Source organism: Xiphophorus maculatus, chromosome 7 (genome assembly GCF_002775205.1).
Source record: "Xiphophorus maculatus strain JP 163 A chromosome 7, X_maculatus-5.0-male, whole genome shotgun sequence".
Lineage (NCBI taxonomy): Eukaryota > Metazoa > Chordata > Actinopteri > Cyprinodontiformes > Poeciliidae > Xiphophorus > Xiphophorus maculatus.
This window is the reverse complement of record NC_036449.1, coordinates 27,604,151-27,622,254: the sequence shown is the minus strand read 5'-3', so window position 1 is coordinate 27,622,254 and position 18,104 is coordinate 27,604,151. Positions and strand designations below refer to the sequence as shown.

Here is an 18,104-nt window from a genome sequence, read left to right as displayed (position 1 = left end):
TTCAACATTGTTATGTAACATGTAACATATGTACATGTTCCAGTACAGCAGTTGGACAACAATCAAAATATTTGGTATCATTAAAAGTGTTTAACAAAAATTTAATCAGATCAGAAGTCCCTGACTTATTCCTTTAATCCATCCATCCATCCATTATCTTACACACTTACCCTAGTGAAGTCTCTCTCCAGTGGTCAACAGGTGAGAGGCGGGGTACACCCTGGACAGGTCCCCAGGCCTTATTCCTTTAATGTTTCTGCTTTTTGTCTCCCAAATTCTTCTTAAAATCATGTTGGAACAAAACAAATCTGCAACAAAACAAATCTGTAGGTTTTTCCTACAGAAGGCAGCTGTGATGGATCGGCTGGTGTTCCTGTCCACCTCAGAAGAAGCTCTGGACGTTTACAAGGCGCCGAGTGAAGAACTGGATCGCTCTGAGCTGCAAAAGATGAGCAGCTTACCTGCTGAGGCGCCACACCTGGGTTCTGCCCCTCTGGAGCAGGTCTGATACACGCTGCACCACATGTGGCATTGTGTGACTGTTTGTGTGTGGAAAATTAATCATGCATCAGTCAAAGGTGTCGACATTTCTGGAGGATTAATTGTTTACGTTTAAGTAAACGTTTTAAGTATTCATACCCTTTGAAATCATTTCTTCTGGTGTTTTTATGACTGATTAATACAAAGTGGTGCACAGTTGTAAACAAGAAAGAATATAAAACGTGGTGTTAATTCTTTTTACAAATAAAAATATAAGAAAACGTAGACTGCATTTGTGTTTGACTGGAAACTATCTAAAATCTGGTTCTTTAATGTCATAAGTTTTCATATTGCATATTGGTACAAGTGTATGAGGCAATGTTTGTAATCAGTCAAATGAATTTTCCAGCAAATTGAGGGGAAATGGTAACGGCTAAATAAGTTCCTTACATGTAGAAGAAATTAACAGCTTGTTCTGTCTTTTTCAAATAAATATGGAACATTTTTTATTTATCTTTGTTTAAATGTTTTACCAAATACATCCCACTGATTTACAATCCAAAGATGCAGACGTGAACACAAAGTAGAAATAAAAACAGATCAATGTAAAAAAGGTAAAAGGATGAAATAAAGACTAATTTCCATCTGATTGCCGTGATTAGAAAACAGCTGTGTGTTCTTGCGCTTCTCTTCCACTGGGGGCAGCATGGAGCTCCAGCTCCACGCCAATAACTGGAAGTCCTGCACCAAAGCAGGAAATCAGCTGATTACCTGTAACGCTACAGTAAGCGAAGGTGAGGTCACTTCCTGTCAGGAAAGTCAGGTTTTCATTTACACGTTTTTAATTTAACTACTTTTATTTTACGCAGTAAAAACAAAACCATATGAAAAACAAAGCAGCAAATGTTTGTTTCAACAACCAGCCAAGTGCTTTTTGTTGTGATTTTCTGATGACGATTTACTTGAAATAATAAAAAAATGTACATGTTGATAAATAAATCTAATACTTTTACCTTGAAATAAACAGTTTCTTTGCCTTTTTTAAAGAAAATGTTGGAAGCTAGGCCATTACAGATAAAAACAATGTTTTGGAAGTAAATCTGAATTAATTTAAAGCTAATTCAATTATGTGGGTCCATTATGCAACTTTCTGACGGTTCTGAACAAAATTAGTAGCCGGGGTGATGCAGGGGCCATTTACAGCCCATCAGAATACATTTATACAGCCCTCAGCCATGATTCATGAGTGGCATAAAATATGAATTGTTCAGTTTAAAAACGAAAATAAGTTAAAGTAGTTTTTTTCAATTTGAATAAAAATAATAAACATTTTGTGTTTAAATGTACTTCTGATTTTTTTGTGGTACGGTTGGCCCCAACTTTTGTTTATTAATGTTTTTCAGTTGAACTGAGATTTCGGTTATTAAATCGTCCCTTTCTTCGGGGCTTTTATTTTGAAGTCTTTTCAACCGGATGTTGCCGTCTGTGTCGCTGCCTTTACCTTGTTGTCTTTCCGAACAACCGGAGCAGAAATTTCTCCGGAAATAAAATTGTCTGAACTCTTTCGTCAAGTCAGGTAAATAACTCAACCCAAAGACTCATTCTTTGCATTTTAATGTTAGCTAAAATTAAATAAATGTGTTTTAATTGTTTATGTCGCAGTGGGAAACTTTAGATCGTCCTACTTTAAGATTAAAAACTATCTGGTATTTTATCAATAAGCTGCAGAAATAGCCAAGAAAATCGGTTTTTATTTCCGTGATTTCACCTGATTCTTGTTTTCAGATTCAGGTGTTTTGCAGGAGAGATTCCGTTCGGTGTTGCAGCTTCACTCCCGTGTTTGTTAACAACACGAGGAGTTGATAAAGAATTAGTTTATTAAAGATTAGATTTTATCTGCTGTTTATTTATTATGACCCTTAAATGTTTAGTTTAACGCTAGTTAAGCTGTTTTGTTTCTCTAAAAGGTTAAACTGTCTTCTGGTGTTCATCATGCACCAATAAAAACACAATTATTTTTGAATCAATTGCTTTTCAAGAGTTTAGTGAAGGGGTGTTGGTGGCCTTTGGACTGTTTTTTGTGGCCCCCAACTGCAATTCAAAGACAATACAAATTTATCTCGTACAGCACAGTTGGTTCATGCAGATATACTGTAGCATATAACTGGGCAATTTGGCATTTAAAAACTAGATTAGCTTAATGAAAACTTGTCAATTTTGGACAAAAAAAAGTTTTTTGATAAGTTTGGCACAAGAATGAGGTAGTTTTTTTGGTCTTATTAAAATTGATTCATTTCTCATTCACACTTTTTTTGCATTGCATAAGTGACATTATTAACAATCAGATGTTGCTACTGGGAGAAATCACAAAGAAGACAATGACAGGAAGTGGTAGGAGGATTATGGAGCGCCATGATTTTTAATTACTTTTAGCGTGAATAAATTTATTCAGATGGGATTTTAGTTGCGTTTATTTAATGGAGACACCGCAATTGCAAAATTGCAAAAATTGTGTTGTTTTTTTTTTTCAACATTAGCAGAACAGCAACAAAGTTTTGCGCACATTTGTAAAGAAAACGCAGGTACTCCCCTCCAGAAATAAACGGAAACAAGATGGAAATAAATTTTGGTTGTTCATATCAGCCCAGTTTTATTTATCTGACCGATACTGATATGTTAACAAGTTACTAATATCGGCAGTTACCAATGTTAGTGCTGATATGTCCCTAATTAATTTATTACAATTTGTAATAATTCTATAGCATAAAATGTGGATAAAGTGAAGCGCTGTGAAAACTTTTCAGATGCATAGTTTGTTTCTAAAAGATGCTGTGGGATATTGATTATAGTTTTATTATTTTTCCTGTTTGGGATTTATTGTATCGTTTATCTTTTATCTTTATGAAATTCTTATCCAAGAATTTTAGTCATGTTAACATCATTTTTGTTTTAATGATGTTTTATAAAAAAGCAGTCCACATTTTTGGGATTTAGTTTAGTTAGTTTAGTTAATTAATAGATCTTATTGTTACTTTTATCGTTTTCACAATACCACAAAATATAATAAACTTTCAGTCCATATTGCCCACTCTTATTTTGATGTTCTTATTTCTATATCAAGTTTTCTATTGAGGATTTACAGGCCTTGTCTTCTAGTTTTACTATTTAGAAAGTTCTTTGTGATTTTTACTGGCGGGTGACATCTAACGTTAAGATGTATTATTGCCATCTACTATGCTGGAGTGTGGACCAGAGTATCTCCCTTTAATCTAAATTCTTATATACTTGTATAATCCTGTTTCCTTCAAAAAATTAACAACTGCTTTATTTATTTTATGTTTAATTTATATCTTATTAAGTTTTAATGTCTCTATATCATATTTTCTAATTTCTTGTTTTATCTTCTCTCTACTTACTGTATATTTTTCACAATGAATTATTACATGATCTACTGTTTCCATATCCATACCACACTCACAACTACCTGTTGGATGTTTACCTATCAAATGTAAAGTTTTATTTAATCCAGTATGTCGAAGCCACAATCTTGTCATTACTACTTGTTCTTTTCGATTTTCTCCTATTATTTCCGTATTCCCTACTTTCTTTTGTGTATGAAATAAATGACGACCTTTAGTTATTTCCTCCCACAAATGTTGCCATTCAGATTTAATTTTGAGCTTAAGAATTGATTTTATTTCAGATTTACAATAGGCTATTTCCATAATTCTACTTTGTTTTAAAGACACCTTAGCTAAATGATCTGCCATTTCATTCTCTTCTATATCTTTATGAGCTGGTATCCACATAAACCTAATCTTTATTTGAGTTTGTGTCATTCTAAATATAACTTCATAAATTTTGTATACCAACTCCATACCACTTTCAGATGAGACATTTAAAATAGACATTAGTGATGATAATGAATATGAACATATAAGAATTTTTCAATTTTATTTTGCTCTACCCACTGTAAGGCCATCAGTATCGCTAAATGGTCAAATGTTCTTTGTTTTATAAATATATCTAGTTCAGGAATAACATAAGCAAATCCTGTTTTATTTGAAACTAAATCTTTTGAACCATCTGTATATATAGTTATAAAAGATTTATACATATTCTTAATTCTGTCATTTACAAAACTTACCCAGTTACTATCTTTATTAACCTGCATTTCTTTATAAACTTCTAGATCAACATTTGCATATGGAAATAACCAGAAAGGTGTACTTGTTTAAGGCACAGCAGCACCGTATCTCTTTCCCTGTATACCTTTTTCCCTAATACTTTTATCTGCTGCCCATGCAAAACAGTCTATTTTAGCTTTTCCGCTTTCCCAGCAAGGTCTCAGGTTTCTTACTGCTGGATTATTCTCCTCTTTATGTCCCTGCAAACTCACCCAATAATTCAGCATAATTTGCTTTTGTCTTAAATATAAAGGAATCTCCCCCATTACAACTTGCACTGCCAAAGATGGAGATGTCTTCAAAGCTCCACAGCATAATCTCAAAGCTTGATTCTGAATTACTTCTAATTTACTAATCACTGTTTTTGCAGCCTGCCTATAAACTACACATCCGTAATCCAACACTGATGTGATCAAGGCAACATAAATCTTTTTTAATGTTATTTTATTTGCGCCCCAATCTAATCCTGTTAAACACCTCATTATATTTATAACTTTTTTACATTTCCCTTCAATATACTTTACATGATCACCCCATAAAAGCTTGGAATCAAACATGATTCCTAAAAAACCAAGTTTACTCACTTTTTCTATTTTTTCTCCATACATTTTTAAATCAATTTCCTGAATTTTCTTCCTACTGAATACGACAGTCTTTGTTTTACCTACTGAGAATTTAACTCCCCAGTTATAAGCCCAATTTTCAACAGATTTAATAGCATTCTGTATTTTCTCATACACTAATCTTACATTTTTCACCTTTCTCCACAAAGCTCTGTCATCAGCAAATAACTGCGTGACATCCTGATCTACTTTTGTAAAAACATCATTAATCATTATTGAAAATAATAGAGGACTGATAATACTTACCTGTAGAGTTCATTTAGAAAGTTGACACCTGATATAGTTTATGAAGGGCAGGTGAGTCTGGATTCCCTGACTGTTTGATTAGAGGACTGGAAAAGTTGGAGATCTGTTTCTTGTTTGAGTTTAACTATTGTTTTTTTTTCTCTCTTTGGGCAGTATGGGTGTGTTTGACAACTGTTCAGTTCTTCTGGAGCTCAAAAACTTGCCTTTCAAGGAGAAGAAGAAGCTGAAATCAATAGTGACATTGAATGGAGGCAGCATTTCTTTCATAGTCAACAAACAGGTGGGAAAATCCATTTTTACCTGAGCGTTTTGGTAAACCTTTGTTGACAATCTTTAACAGTGCTAATAAACCAGATAATACAAGATTTATAGGTAATAAACCAGACTCTGAAAAGTAGTTAGCTTCAGTTGCTCAAATATCTAAAGCTTTAGTAACTGCTAGCTTGTGTTATCTTGACTTTAAATTGCACACTCTGCTTAGCTGTTAGCTTTAAATTTAGTAGCTAATAGGATGACAATATCTGGATTGATGGCTGTTACTAGTAGCTATTATCTTTACATTTAGTAGCTTTTAGCTTTACTCTTGGTAAACCAACAATATCTGGTTATTTATTATAGCTGTCAGCTTTACATTTTGTGCTTAGCTTCACCTTTAACAGGTTTACACTTAATGGCTGTTAGCTTTATGCTTAGTATCTGTTAGCTTTGCTCTTAGTATTTTTTGAGTCTTACTCTTAATGCATCTCTTAAACATCTAGTAGCTTTAAGGTTTACACTTACTAGCTGTTAGCTTCACATTTAGAAGCTGCAGCTTTACACTTGGTAGCGTTTGACTGTACGCTTAGTAGCTGGTTTCTTGACCCATTTCACAGCCTTTAGTTTGGCTTAGTTGTGGTTTGCAAAAATATGAAGTAAAATTAGAATATTAACTTATTTATTATTTAAAATTTACACTGCAGCTTGGCATGCTGAGATAAAAATGTTCTGTATTTATGATATCCATTTCAATACTTATTGAGAGCTTTGTACCAAAATTGATTTATTAACCAATTACTTTAAATTTAGAAATTCAGTGTCACATTTTTGCCTACATTTCCCACAGTGCTCTCTGGTGGTGACCTCCGACTTGTCCAACCTGAGCTCCAACAGGCTGCGCAGCATCCAGAAGAACCAGACGCCGGTGGTCGGCTTTGATTATCTGTATAAATGTGTGGAGAGAGGCGTTCTTCTGTCTTTGGACGAGTACAAGATGGACACTTCATCATCTCTAGATCCTCCTCCTCCCTGGAAGTCACCGCAGAGAGCTCCACTAACTTATAAAGGTCTCAAAACATGTACAAAGATATTGTAGAAGGGCTACAAGTAGTACAATCATTTGTGAAGGTTTAGAGACGGACAGGAATTTAATTTTCTGATATTTTTCCTTCCTCAGTCTAAGAGAAAGATGTTGTGTTTTGGACCTGACCATAACATTTTTATTGAACAATCTTTGTCTAAAAACCTGCAGATCGTAGTTAAGACTTGGAATAATAATGTGTTTCTGTGTCTATTGTTGTTTCTGAAGGTCCGACCTCATCAGAGGGACCAGCTGTTGAAAAAAACAATCAGAAGTTCAGGTGGGATCATCATCATCATCATCATCATCCAAACTTCAGACTTAATCTGAATTTAAGTCTTTTTATCTGACTTTTACAGGGGAGATTTAGGTTGAAAGCTACAATAAAGGCTATAGACTTCCTGGGTTAAATGAGCTTTGGAGAGTGAAATAATAATAATTAAATAACTAATAAAATTATTATTTTAATGCATCGTTATTTTTTTAAACTGGAAATAAATTATTAAATATAGAATTAATTATATGTCCCTTAAATAAGTGTTTTAATAGTTGTTTTATTATTTAATAATTTTTTAATGTTTAAATTAAACTGCCAACCTGCGCCATCTTACCCACTTAGCGGAAGTGAAGCGATTTAAATAGAAACCCTGAAGTCTGATTGGCTGCTTGAAACAGCAAGAAAATAGAAATGATTCAGAGTTAGCTATGATTCTAAAGTCAACATTTTCGCCGGAAGGTGCAAAAAATAACTTCAATAGTATAATTAAATTGTTTTAGTTTATTTACCACAAACTCTAGGTGAGGAAAATGACTTCTATATCTCTAGTTTGGTCTGAAATATCTCTAATTTAACGAGCGTTAGCCGTCGTTAGCTAGTGGGCGGAGCTAACGTTGATCCTGTCTTCTGCGGTGGTTTCCTCCACACAGGGCGACGGTGAGCTCTCTTGTTAACTTATTAGATACTGCAGATCAAACTACCGATATTGAGGCTGGAATTGGTCACCCAGAGTTTCTAGTAAATAATTAGCAAGAAATTAAAACTGTCATTTAACCCTCAACTCATTATTTTACCCAGAATCTACAAAGAGTCGGATTCTGCTCTCCCAGCATTCCCCGATGATTTCCAGGTGGCGAAGTACTCCGTTTTCGGACAGGTGAGGGAGAAGTTTTATCCTCCATTTCTGTTTTGAAGCTGGGATTCGTACTGATGGAGGTTTGTCTGCAGGAGAACGGCAGCAGGTTTTGCGTGTTGGAGCTGCAGAGCGCCAAAGGTGAGCAGGGACGGCGCTATCGTGTGGCCAGATACCTGAAGGACGACGTGGTGTCGAAGGTATGAAACCATTAATACGTATTTAAAGATTATACATTATATTATGTTTATGTATGAAACCATTAAGACATATTTAAAGATTTTACATTATATTATGTTTATGTATGAAACCATTAAGGCGTATTTAAAGATTGTACATTATATTATGTTTATGTATGAAACCATTAAGGCGTATTTAAAGATTTTACATTATATTATGTTTATGTATGAAACCATTAAGGCGTATTTAAAGATTATACATTATATTATGTTTATGTATGAAACAAGACATATTTAAAGATTATACATTATATTATGTTTATGTATGAAACCATTAAGGCGTATTTAAAGATTATACATTATATTATGTTTATGTATGAAACCATTAAGACGTCATACAAGCTCTGCTCAGTCAGTATGACGGAGGATTTGGGCCGTGCTAAGAAAGTAAAGAATAAATAAAGTAAAAGAATAAAGTCATAAAATTATCACCACACAGTGATAATACTATGACTTTATTCTTGTAATACTACAACTTTATTCTAAAAATATAACTTTATTCTGGTATTACTATGAATTATTCTTGAACTATTTTGACTTTCTTCTTGTATTACTCTATTTTCTTATTATTTTGACTTTATTCTTGTTATCCTATGGCTTTATTCTCAATATCGTATTGTTTTATTTGTTCTCATGATCCTAATTCTCCATCATACTGTCAGGGCTCATGTGTGCAAAATTAATATTTTCAATAGGATTTTAAAACAAAGAAATTTGACATTTGGATAAGGTAATGGCTGTTTTAATCCTGCATATGTAGTAAAATGATACATTTTTCTCCTCATTTCAGTGTTCCAGTACAACAGATGCATAATGATCCAAATATTTGGTGTCTTTGAAACAGTTTTTTAGCAAAAGCTGAATCAGATCAGAAGTTCCTGACTTCTTTCTTAAATGTTTCTGCTTTTTGTCTCCTGGATTTTCCTTAAAATCATTTTGGAACACAACAGTCTTAAATGGTTTTTCCAACAGAAGACAGCTGTGATGGATCGGCTGGTGTTCCTGTCCACTTCAGAAGAAGCTCTGGACGTTTACAAGGCGCTGAGTGAAGAACTGGATCGCTCTGAGCTGCAGAGGATGAGCAGCTTACCTGCTGAGGCGCCACACCTGGGCTCTGCCCCCCTGCAGCAGGTCTGATACACGCTGCACCACATGTGGCATTGTGCAGGGGCAGTCCTAGCCTGTTAGGTGCCCTGGGTGAACAACATTCAGTGCCTCCTCTCCCTGCTTTTTCAAACAACCATGACACATAATTTAAATCGGTTACCAGCCATATCGGCAGTATTAGCCTAAATGTACAACATTGTGCAAATCACATTTTGCAAATTTTTGCTCTTGCACTTGGGTCTAAACTGCTTCTAAGTGTTACAAAAATCAGTTTTTTGGCAATGAGTTAATGTTTTTTGGTGTCTTGAAAATGAGGCATTTCAAAAAGCTTCTGACTATATAGTCACAAATCAGCAGGTGCTGCTCATTACCTAGCAACCCCATCAGAGTTCCTCCTGCCACCTAGCAACCCAAGAGAACCTCCAGCACATTTGGTCAGCTGGTTTCATTGCTGTGTGTTCTGTACAATGGCTGATGAAAAAGACAAGAATTTGCTGTTGACCAGAAACTATTGCCGCATTCCTGTTGGTTGTGTAGGAGGCTCCACTTCTGCTTTTCAAAGATGTATGGTTGAATAATTGTGCATCTGTTTGCAGCCAATTTCCTGTTTGAGTGTAAATGTTGAGTTGGGGGATGTGGTCAGCAGCAGATTTTTTGGGTTTAAAGTGACAGGAGGCCCTAAGACAACTAAAATCTCATTTTCACAGAACGATTTTACGCATTAAAGTGTAATGCACATGTTTTGTATAATCCTAACCTATTCCAGGAAGCATAATAGGTCACCTTTAACCTTTTAAGGTCGACGCCCGCCCTGTGGCGGGCATGACGTCATGTTTCTGTGTGTGTTTTTTGCTCCAATGTGATAATAAATTTTGTCAAAATGAAACAAACACTGTAAAATCACAAAGTTTAGGATGTTCTGAAAATAATGATACCAAACAAGGTAAGGTAAATAGTTTTTATGGTGAAAATATAAGGGTAAATTCAAAATTAGACCAAAACGGCCATTTAGACCCAAGACTCCAAAGGGTTAATCACCTGCTGACCTTGATGTTTCTGATCTTCTCTCTGAATGACCTTCAGCTGCTGCTGGAGGAGAAACTGAACTCCGATGAGTTGTCCCCAGACGTAGCGGCGTTTGTGGAGCTGCTGTGGACCGAAGCTCTCGGTTGCCTTGGAAACATCCTCAGAGTCCCCATCTCCAGACTCAGCCTGAACGATGTGGGTTTGCACTGATCTGCAGGCAAATCAGGTTCAGATCCGAGGCTCCGTTCTGATGAAGCTGTTGCTGTTTCAGGTGAGCAGAGCTGAAGGCCTTCTGCTTCAGGCTCAGAGGAAACTGAAGGAGGGAAACGAGGAAGAGGCGTCGTCCCTCCTGGACGAGGTTCTCACCCTGCTGCCTCACCGGGAACCCAGACCTCAGTCACCTACAGCCAGGTTTCTGTCTCAGAAGCTGGATCTCTGTCAGGTACCGCTAACGCACAGCTTTATGGGGGGATTTTTACACCAGAGATTCCCAAACACTTTGATTAGCAATAGCTTCTGGCTGAATATGCTACAAAATACGTAAAGACACATCAACATTAGAAAGTATTTTTCTTTCTGTTTAATAACTTTTACATTTGTTTAATCTAAATGCTGCCTCATGTCCTTGGATTTCAGTTGGCCATGAGTTGTGTAGTGGACAGTTTTATTATCAGATAATATTCTATGACATTATTAATATGATGTCTGTGTCATACATGACCTGATAAAAAGCCATTTTTAAAGCGCTTTGCAAGGCACTCAAAGATGCTGAATCAGTGACAAAGGGCAACTATGGTGGAGTAAAAAATAAAATTGTTTACCACAATCCCCTCTTTTTATTGTAAGAAAATAATTAATATTTAATATCAAGCCTGTCATGATAACAAATCTTGTTGGACAATAAACTGTCCAACAGATTTTGCAGTGACTGGAGGCCCTAAGACAACTACCATCTCATTTTTGTCACCCAGATTTTGGTTGAATGAGAGAAAAATAATAATTTATGCAAATAGAAATTATTGGGCTTATTTTAATTTGTCAGTCAATTAATTAATTTATTTATTACTGTGACTTATTTAATATTTATCGTAGCAAATTGTTTTTCTCCTCTTCCCTCCATCTTTCTAGCTAGCGCCCCCTGCAGGCCCCAATGCTTGGCTAACTTGATTGATTGATTTTCCTGCAGTTAATCCGGGATGTTCTGAATGTGAGCGAGATGACCTTGAACGACCCGAAGCCGTCCTCCGTGGGGAAGTACCGCGCTCTTCGCTGCCACATCGAAGCCATTCCCCGCAGCAGCTCAGTGTTTCAGAATGTCGCCGCCCTGCTGGCTGACAGGTAATTTATTTCAGACAAATATTCCAACAAGAAAACATAATAATAATAATAAAAACTTTCATATTTCTAAGTGTAAATACAATACCTTACTATCAAATTTACATACTCAAGTACATGTAAATACTCCACTTATTCAGTGACTGAGTCTGAAAAGGAGTATGATAAAGTTTAACTTAGGTAATGATACCCCTTTTCCATTCATTAATTCATAGCATACATAGTCTTTCTCTTTCCAGTGTCCTTTCCATAAAAAAACCCCAATAATAATAATAATAGTTGTAATAATATTTCCTGAACCAGATGAAAGTAATACATACACACACATACTGTATATACATATGCATCTACCTGCATATATACATAAATAATATATACCTATTTACACACACATACACAAACCTGCAGCCAAGTTATCAAATTAATAATAAATAAAGGTACAGATCCTCAACATAAACCTTTTTGGAAACAAGACAACAAACATCTCTGTGTGTCTTCAGGTCGGTGCAGATCCAGCAGATCATGCGGGTCAACAGAGCGGTGGAGCTTCAAACGTTTCAGAGCGAGATCGGGAACGTTAAACCCCTCCTCCATTCATCCAGCCCCAGCAACTTTGTAGGAATCATGTCCAGGTGAGCAGTGGGCAGAGCTAAAAAAAATATTAAACTATATTATTTTATTTATTTATTTAAAATAAATAAACATACGTTTATGTTTTGACATTAGTTTCCACCAAATATGAGATTGGTGTAGCGCTTTAACATTAGCTTCCACTAAATGCACTGTTGGTTTAGAGCTTTAACAGAACTAACGCTTATGCTTAGTTAGTTAACGATGGTACAGTTAACTTTGGCATCGTTTGTTTCATGTATGTGTGAAAACACGAGTTTGACCCTCTATCTGGTTCCTCAGAGGTCTGCTGCTTCCCCATGTGGGAGTGGAGCATCATGGGATTACGAGAACGGACGTCGGAAACCTTGGCAGCGGGATTTACTTTGGTGATGCTTTGAGGTTGGTTTGTAAACAAACTTCATCCATCTTGCATGTTTATTGGTGTGAAAACAACGACGTTAGAACAGTTTCAGATGTTCTGGTTAGCCTGCTGTGCTCTAGGCTCTCTCTGTTTTCTCAGCACCAGTCTGAAGTACGCCAAACCCAGTGAAACAGACGGATCGCGCCTCCTGCTGGTCTGCGATGTGGCTCTGGGAGTTAGTAAGGATCTCTATAAGAGAGACCAGACTCTGACCGAGGCTCCTGAAGGCTATCACAGCGTTCACGGAGTCAGACGAACCAACAAAACTACATCTGATTTTGAGGTGGGAACAGAAGAGCTGCATATCCATCGCATGTTCAGCATGTTAAAGCTGTGCTGCACCTTGAGGAAACTGATTGCTGTTTTCTGACTGCGCTGCAGGATGACGAGTATGTGGTTTACTCTATTGACCAAGTGAAGATAAAATATGTAGTTCAGTTCAGAAAGGAAGGAGACGAGCAGAAGAATTTCAGTCCGGACATCAACCTGACTGCAGAACCCATTGAGTCTGCCAAGAACCCAGGTGAGCTGCAGATACTGGCAATATGTCGCCATGATAGCATATTTTTGTTGCTACTCTACAAGAATTTTGATAGAGGAGCCACTCAAAACCATTCAGAGAGCCACAAAAGGCACCTGCGCCGCACTTTGGACACCCCTGATTTAAGTGAATGTTGCAGTAACCATGTATCTATAAAGAATTTAGTAATTAAGACGCCTTAGTGTATTTCTGCTGTGGGTTAATAGCAAGCATTGACCTGATATAATTAGTAATCCATCCAGCTTCTGGAAAAATAATGTAATTAAAAATTAAATCTAGTGATTTCATCAACTAAGTTTTAATAAAAATAAAATAGAAAGCTTATGTGTGGTTTCTGCTTTCAAACACATTCCCATCTGACAAGCCACTCTGTCTCAGGTCTCACTTCAGAACATGTAGAAGAAGATCTAGAAAATGTGAAGAACCCTCTGGAGGACGTTAAAGCTGGACTGTTGGACAGTTCAGGCCAGCAGCTCCCCCTGCAGGCCGTCCATGTAAAGTGCAAACTGATGGATCTGCTCTCCCAGGTCGGAAAGAGAAGCACCTGGATCAGCTTGGTGACGCGTCAATCCTGGTTCTGATTCAGATTTTTTCCTCTGTCAGGTCATCATCTTCCAGAAATACACCAATCAGAGCTCAGTGCCCATTGAGGCGAAGTACGTCTTCCCGCTGGACGACTCAGCTGCCGTGTGCGGATTTGAAGCTTTCATCAATGGGAAGCACGTGGTGGGAGAGGTAATCTGAAGCGAAATATTTAGATAAATATTTCACCAAACAAAATGCAACCTAATTTAGAAAGCAACTGGACAGCGCTGACAATGGATCAATTTGGTCTTATGTTAATCAATTGATTCATTTTAGGCTGAAAAACATTTTATTACAAGTTATTTCATAAGTTTTTTTGACATGCATAGCTAATCCATCTCATTTGGTTTTGCTGCTCCTCTTTAAATCTTTTTCTGGCCATATTGTTAAAAAGATGTTGGTGTAGGAGATATGATAACAAGATGCATTATTTGCTACAAATGATCAAATCTTCACTAAAATAATGCTGTTACTGCATTTTGGAACAGAAAGTAAAATAATTTAATTATTTTGTATTTTTAATGTATTTCATATTTTGTACAATTTGCAGAATTTATGTAATTAATCGTCAGAATACAAAAATATTTGTTAGTAGAAGTCCTAATTGAAACTCCTTCTCAAAAAAAGTTTTTTTTTTTAAAGAAAATAATATTATGAAACCAATCACCAATGTCTGCCTACAAAAAATAATGTGCAACTTTTAGAGTATATGAACTCAGCATTTGGTTCTTGCTCACTTTGGTTTGGCCTCTTTTGTATCACTTACTGCATCCATGTGGTGTAGAATGGAGGTCCAATGGCAGCCCAGGTTGCTTTTTAATTTGACCGTTCTGCTGCTGTTTTCAGGTGAAGGAGAAGGAGACGGCTCGTAAGGAGTACAAACAGGCGATAGCCAAAGGCCACGGAGCGTACCTCATGGACCAGGACGCTCCTGTATGTCCAGGAACATCTGATGTTTTCAGGAACGTATCCCAGTCTTTCTGATTGGTTCTTCTCTGCAGGATGTGTTCACCATCAGCGTGGGCAACCTGCCGCCTGGTGCCACTGTCCTCATTAAGGTGACCTTTGTGTCAGAGCTGGTGGTCAGAGACGGGAGCATCCTGTTCTCCCTGCCGGGTAGCGTGGCTCCATGGCAGGAAAGCGCTGCGCTCAACCAGACCACACAAGTAAGGGGCGGAGCCTGTACTCAGAGGCGGGGCTAATATTTGATGGGCTTTTAGAAAAGTTTGAGGAAAATTCTATCAAAATAGTTGCCATTGTGTGGCAGCAAAGCACAAAACTTAATAGAATGATGTGTTGTTGTACTTATCTAGAATACATAGTTCCCAGATGTCTGAACTGGAAGTGATCCTGCCCCTCAACCGCCATCTTGGTAGGCAAGCGTAGTGCGAAAAATAGAGTACATTGCAACTATTACTCAAAAATAGAGTAATAGTTGCAATGTACTTATATTGTTTATAAGTTAGATAGGAACGAGTCAAGAGCTAATTCTTAGCTTGTGGCTTTTTTGTTGTTGTCATAGCAACTTTATAACAACTATCATGACAGTTAGTTACGGATACCTACCAAGATGGCTGCCAGTTACAAAGTTCCGGAAGTGTGACGTCACACGAGACCTATATCCGTCGAACGTGAAGTTGTCAATGATTAGTCAAGTCTCACTATGTAGTACGCTGTAAAACAGAAATCCCAGGGCAGCAACATGATTTATGCGTCATTGTGTTACAAAGAGTCTAATCACCTCCTGTTTTCTTTTTTGAGCAATTTCCAGTGGGGCGGTTTGAACTAACCTACATTGTTTTGACTAGATTTGATCTCTTCTCAGAAACTCAACTCTTTTTCCTTGAAGTTTTGAGAAACTTGAGGACATAAATTCAGTTACACAATAGTAAAGAATAAGCAAATGACATGAAAATGCCTTGCAATTTGTTTTTTATTCTCCTGGGTCTTAAAATTTTAAGTGTAAATGTGATTTATTTCTAAAAAGGAATGGATATTACTATCATTTTATTTAGTCAATTTAGGAATAATTTTACATTAAAACCTTGATATTGTTAAACGGAGATCATTTTATGTGCTCTCTGACCCACCAGGTCTCTGTGGAAAAGGTTTGTGTGGCCAACGAATCAGCGAGGTGAGAATAATTGAATTTAGTTTTTTTTAAACTCATGATGTCGCTGATCTGTTTTCTTATTGGATTTGGATTATTTAACCTTTAACCTTTTTGTTTGGTTAAGTAAATGTGAAGAAATGGACTGTTGCTCTGTTTGGTCTTCAGAGAGTTTACGTTGGACATGTCGGTGGAGATGCCCTTTGAGATCTCTAGCCTGACCTGCATCACCCATCAAGTCAAAATTAAGGTGCCATTTTTAATAAAAACAATCATATCATCTGCATATTGTTACATAATTTGCAAGTTAATCTGTTTTTCTGGGTTCATGTTTAGTATTTTTATAGTTTAGGATCTAAAACTTGTTTTTTGGAGGTGAATCTTTACTGTTTACCTGTTTCTTATTTTTAGGTAATTCATTTTGTTTATATTTTGTTTTCCAGAGGACTGACTGTAAGGCAGTGATCAGTGTTCTGCCGGGTCAGGTCATGGGGTCAGATGGTTTCCAGATGTCTGTCACTCTCTCTGAGGTTCATCTTCCCAGAATGTGGGTGGAGAAACACCCAGACAAGAACAGCCAGGTCTGTTTGTCGTTCCCTCTTCCACACCAATCTGTTTTCAGAGAGTCCCGGTACTGAACCCTGTGGCACTCCACACTAAGTGAATTAACCCTCTACTTTGCTGCAGGCCTGCATGCTGGTTTTCTACCCAAACTTTGAGTTTGACTCCAGCTCTGAAGGCAGTGAAGTTGTTCTTTTGCTGGACACGTCTGAGTCCATGAAGGGGGCATCGTTCCAGCTGGCCCAGAAAATCGCCCTGCAGGTTTTAAAGAACCTGAAGAACGACGTCAAAATCAACATTGTTTTGTTTGGAACAGGTTGGTATAAGAGCAGAGAACTGATTAGAATACAATAACTCATTGTTTTATTTTGGATATTATTTAAAACAACCAAATCAAATCCTCAAACTGCTGTACGTTTCACAGATTTTTCTTGAACTTGCACTCTGATTTCCAGAAACACACCAGTTACTTTCCATCATACAAGTTACTTTTCTTGAACTTGCAGGGCACTTTCCAAGAAATTACATGCTACTCTCTTTCACCTGAGACTTCTTTCCTAAGACTTCTAGATTTCTATTCTCGAACTTGCAGGTTACTTTCCATGAATTTGGAGGTTACTTTCCGTGAAGTTAAGGGTCACTTTTTTCAAGAATCTCTGGGAGAATTTCATGTAAACTTTAACATACAAAGTGCACTTTCTAAAAGTTTCCTGTAAATAATTTAAAAGTTGCAAAAAGGACCCTGTTGGGTCCTTGAAATTGTCCTGTAAGCTGCTAAAATGACTCGGTAGGAAAGTACAGACTATATTTGATAATAGTACTGAAATATCTTAATTCCCTCCAGTTAATTTCTGCGTCTTACTTTTCACCTCTTGATTTAAAACTTGTGTTGCTTTATTTGGTTACTATATTCAGGAGCATCCACCATTTTGTCTCCGTCAGCCTGGCTTTGTTCTTTGATTTGTCTTGTTTTTGGTTTTCAGATCACACAGAAGCTTTCCTGACGACCCAGAAACTCAACGAGGTTCAAGCTGAAGCCAAGAAGTTCATCAAGGTGAGTTCAGACTCATTAGCAATGTTTTTATTTGGGGAAAATGCTAAAAACTGTACAAATTCATGCCTTATTTTTAAAGGTGTTTTATTTTAAGCATCTTTATTTCTTTTTTAAAAAATGCACTGGTTTTATTTGCAATGATTAGCTATATTTCAAACTAACGTTGAAACCAAATATTTATATGAATTGCTTAAAAATCAAAATTTTATAGCCCGTCATTAAATCAGACACAAATATTTATATTTTAGGTTACTTTGTATTATTATTTTCAGATTATTTGGTTTGTAAATTATTTTAAAAATCTAAAACTTGAGCATTTAGATGATGATGTCATGGCTTTGCAAGTTCAAAGTTCAAAATATTTGAGTTAAATGGAGGGATATTCATAAATATTAATAATTTTGGTGAACCTAACTGACCTAAAACAAGAATTGTTCAGTCTGAATATGGGAATGTGTTTTTATTTTATTATTTTTTTCCTTTTACTTATAATTTCTGGTTTTGGAATTGA

General features: G+C 36.5%; 2 protein-coding genes across 21 annotated transcripts in view; both read left to right on the top strand.

Moving 5' to 3' along the window:
• LOC102219551 (poly [ADP-ribose] polymerase 4) overlaps window positions 1-765 on the top strand; it is a 52,335-nt gene extending 51,570 nt beyond the window's left edge. For all 20 annotated transcript variants that reach the window (XM_023336344.1, XM_023336343.1, XM_023336340.1 and 17 more), the window contains one exon: window positions 344-765. The gene's annotated coding sequence lies outside the window, so the exon portion shown is untranslated. The remainder of the gene's footprint in view (window positions 1-343) is intronic.
• A 1,201-nt stretch (window positions 766-1,966) lies between these two features.
• The window catches only part of LOC111609210 (poly [ADP-ribose] polymerase 4-like), a 36,792-nt gene continuing 20,654 nt past the window's right edge, over window positions 1,967-18,104 (top strand). The window contains exons 1-23 of the mRNA XM_023336328.1: window positions 1,967-2,056; window positions 5,690-5,816; window positions 6,639-6,858; window positions 7,101-7,152; window positions 7,948-8,026; window positions 8,098-8,202; window positions 9,214-9,372; window positions 10,432-10,569; window positions 10,646-10,816; window positions 11,561-11,712; window positions 12,210-12,341; window positions 12,622-12,720; window positions 12,842-13,025; window positions 13,124-13,265; window positions 13,662-13,810; window positions 13,887-14,018; window positions 14,715-14,801; window positions 14,870-15,034; window positions 15,962-16,002; window positions 16,147-16,228; window positions 16,422-16,559; window positions 16,666-16,855; window positions 17,523-17,593. Coding sequence (XP_023192096.1) covers window positions 5,691-5,816; window positions 6,639-6,858; window positions 7,101-7,152; window positions 7,948-8,026; window positions 8,098-8,202; window positions 9,214-9,372; window positions 10,432-10,569; window positions 10,646-10,816; window positions 11,561-11,712; window positions 12,210-12,341; window positions 12,622-12,720; window positions 12,842-13,025; window positions 13,124-13,265; window positions 13,662-13,810; window positions 13,887-14,018; window positions 14,715-14,801; window positions 14,870-15,034; window positions 15,962-16,002; window positions 16,147-16,228; window positions 16,422-16,559; window positions 16,666-16,855; window positions 17,523-17,593 — 2,814 coding nt within the window. The 5' untranslated portion in view covers window positions 1,967-2,056; window position 5,690. The remainder of the gene's footprint in view (window positions 2,057-5,689; window positions 5,817-6,638; window positions 6,859-7,100; window positions 7,153-7,947; window positions 8,027-8,097; window positions 8,203-9,213; window positions 9,373-10,431; window positions 10,570-10,645; window positions 10,817-11,560; window positions 11,713-12,209; window positions 12,342-12,621; window positions 12,721-12,841; window positions 13,026-13,123; window positions 13,266-13,661; window positions 13,811-13,886; window positions 14,019-14,714; window positions 14,802-14,869; window positions 15,035-15,961; window positions 16,003-16,146; window positions 16,229-16,421; window positions 16,560-16,665; window positions 16,856-17,522; window positions 17,594-18,104) is intronic.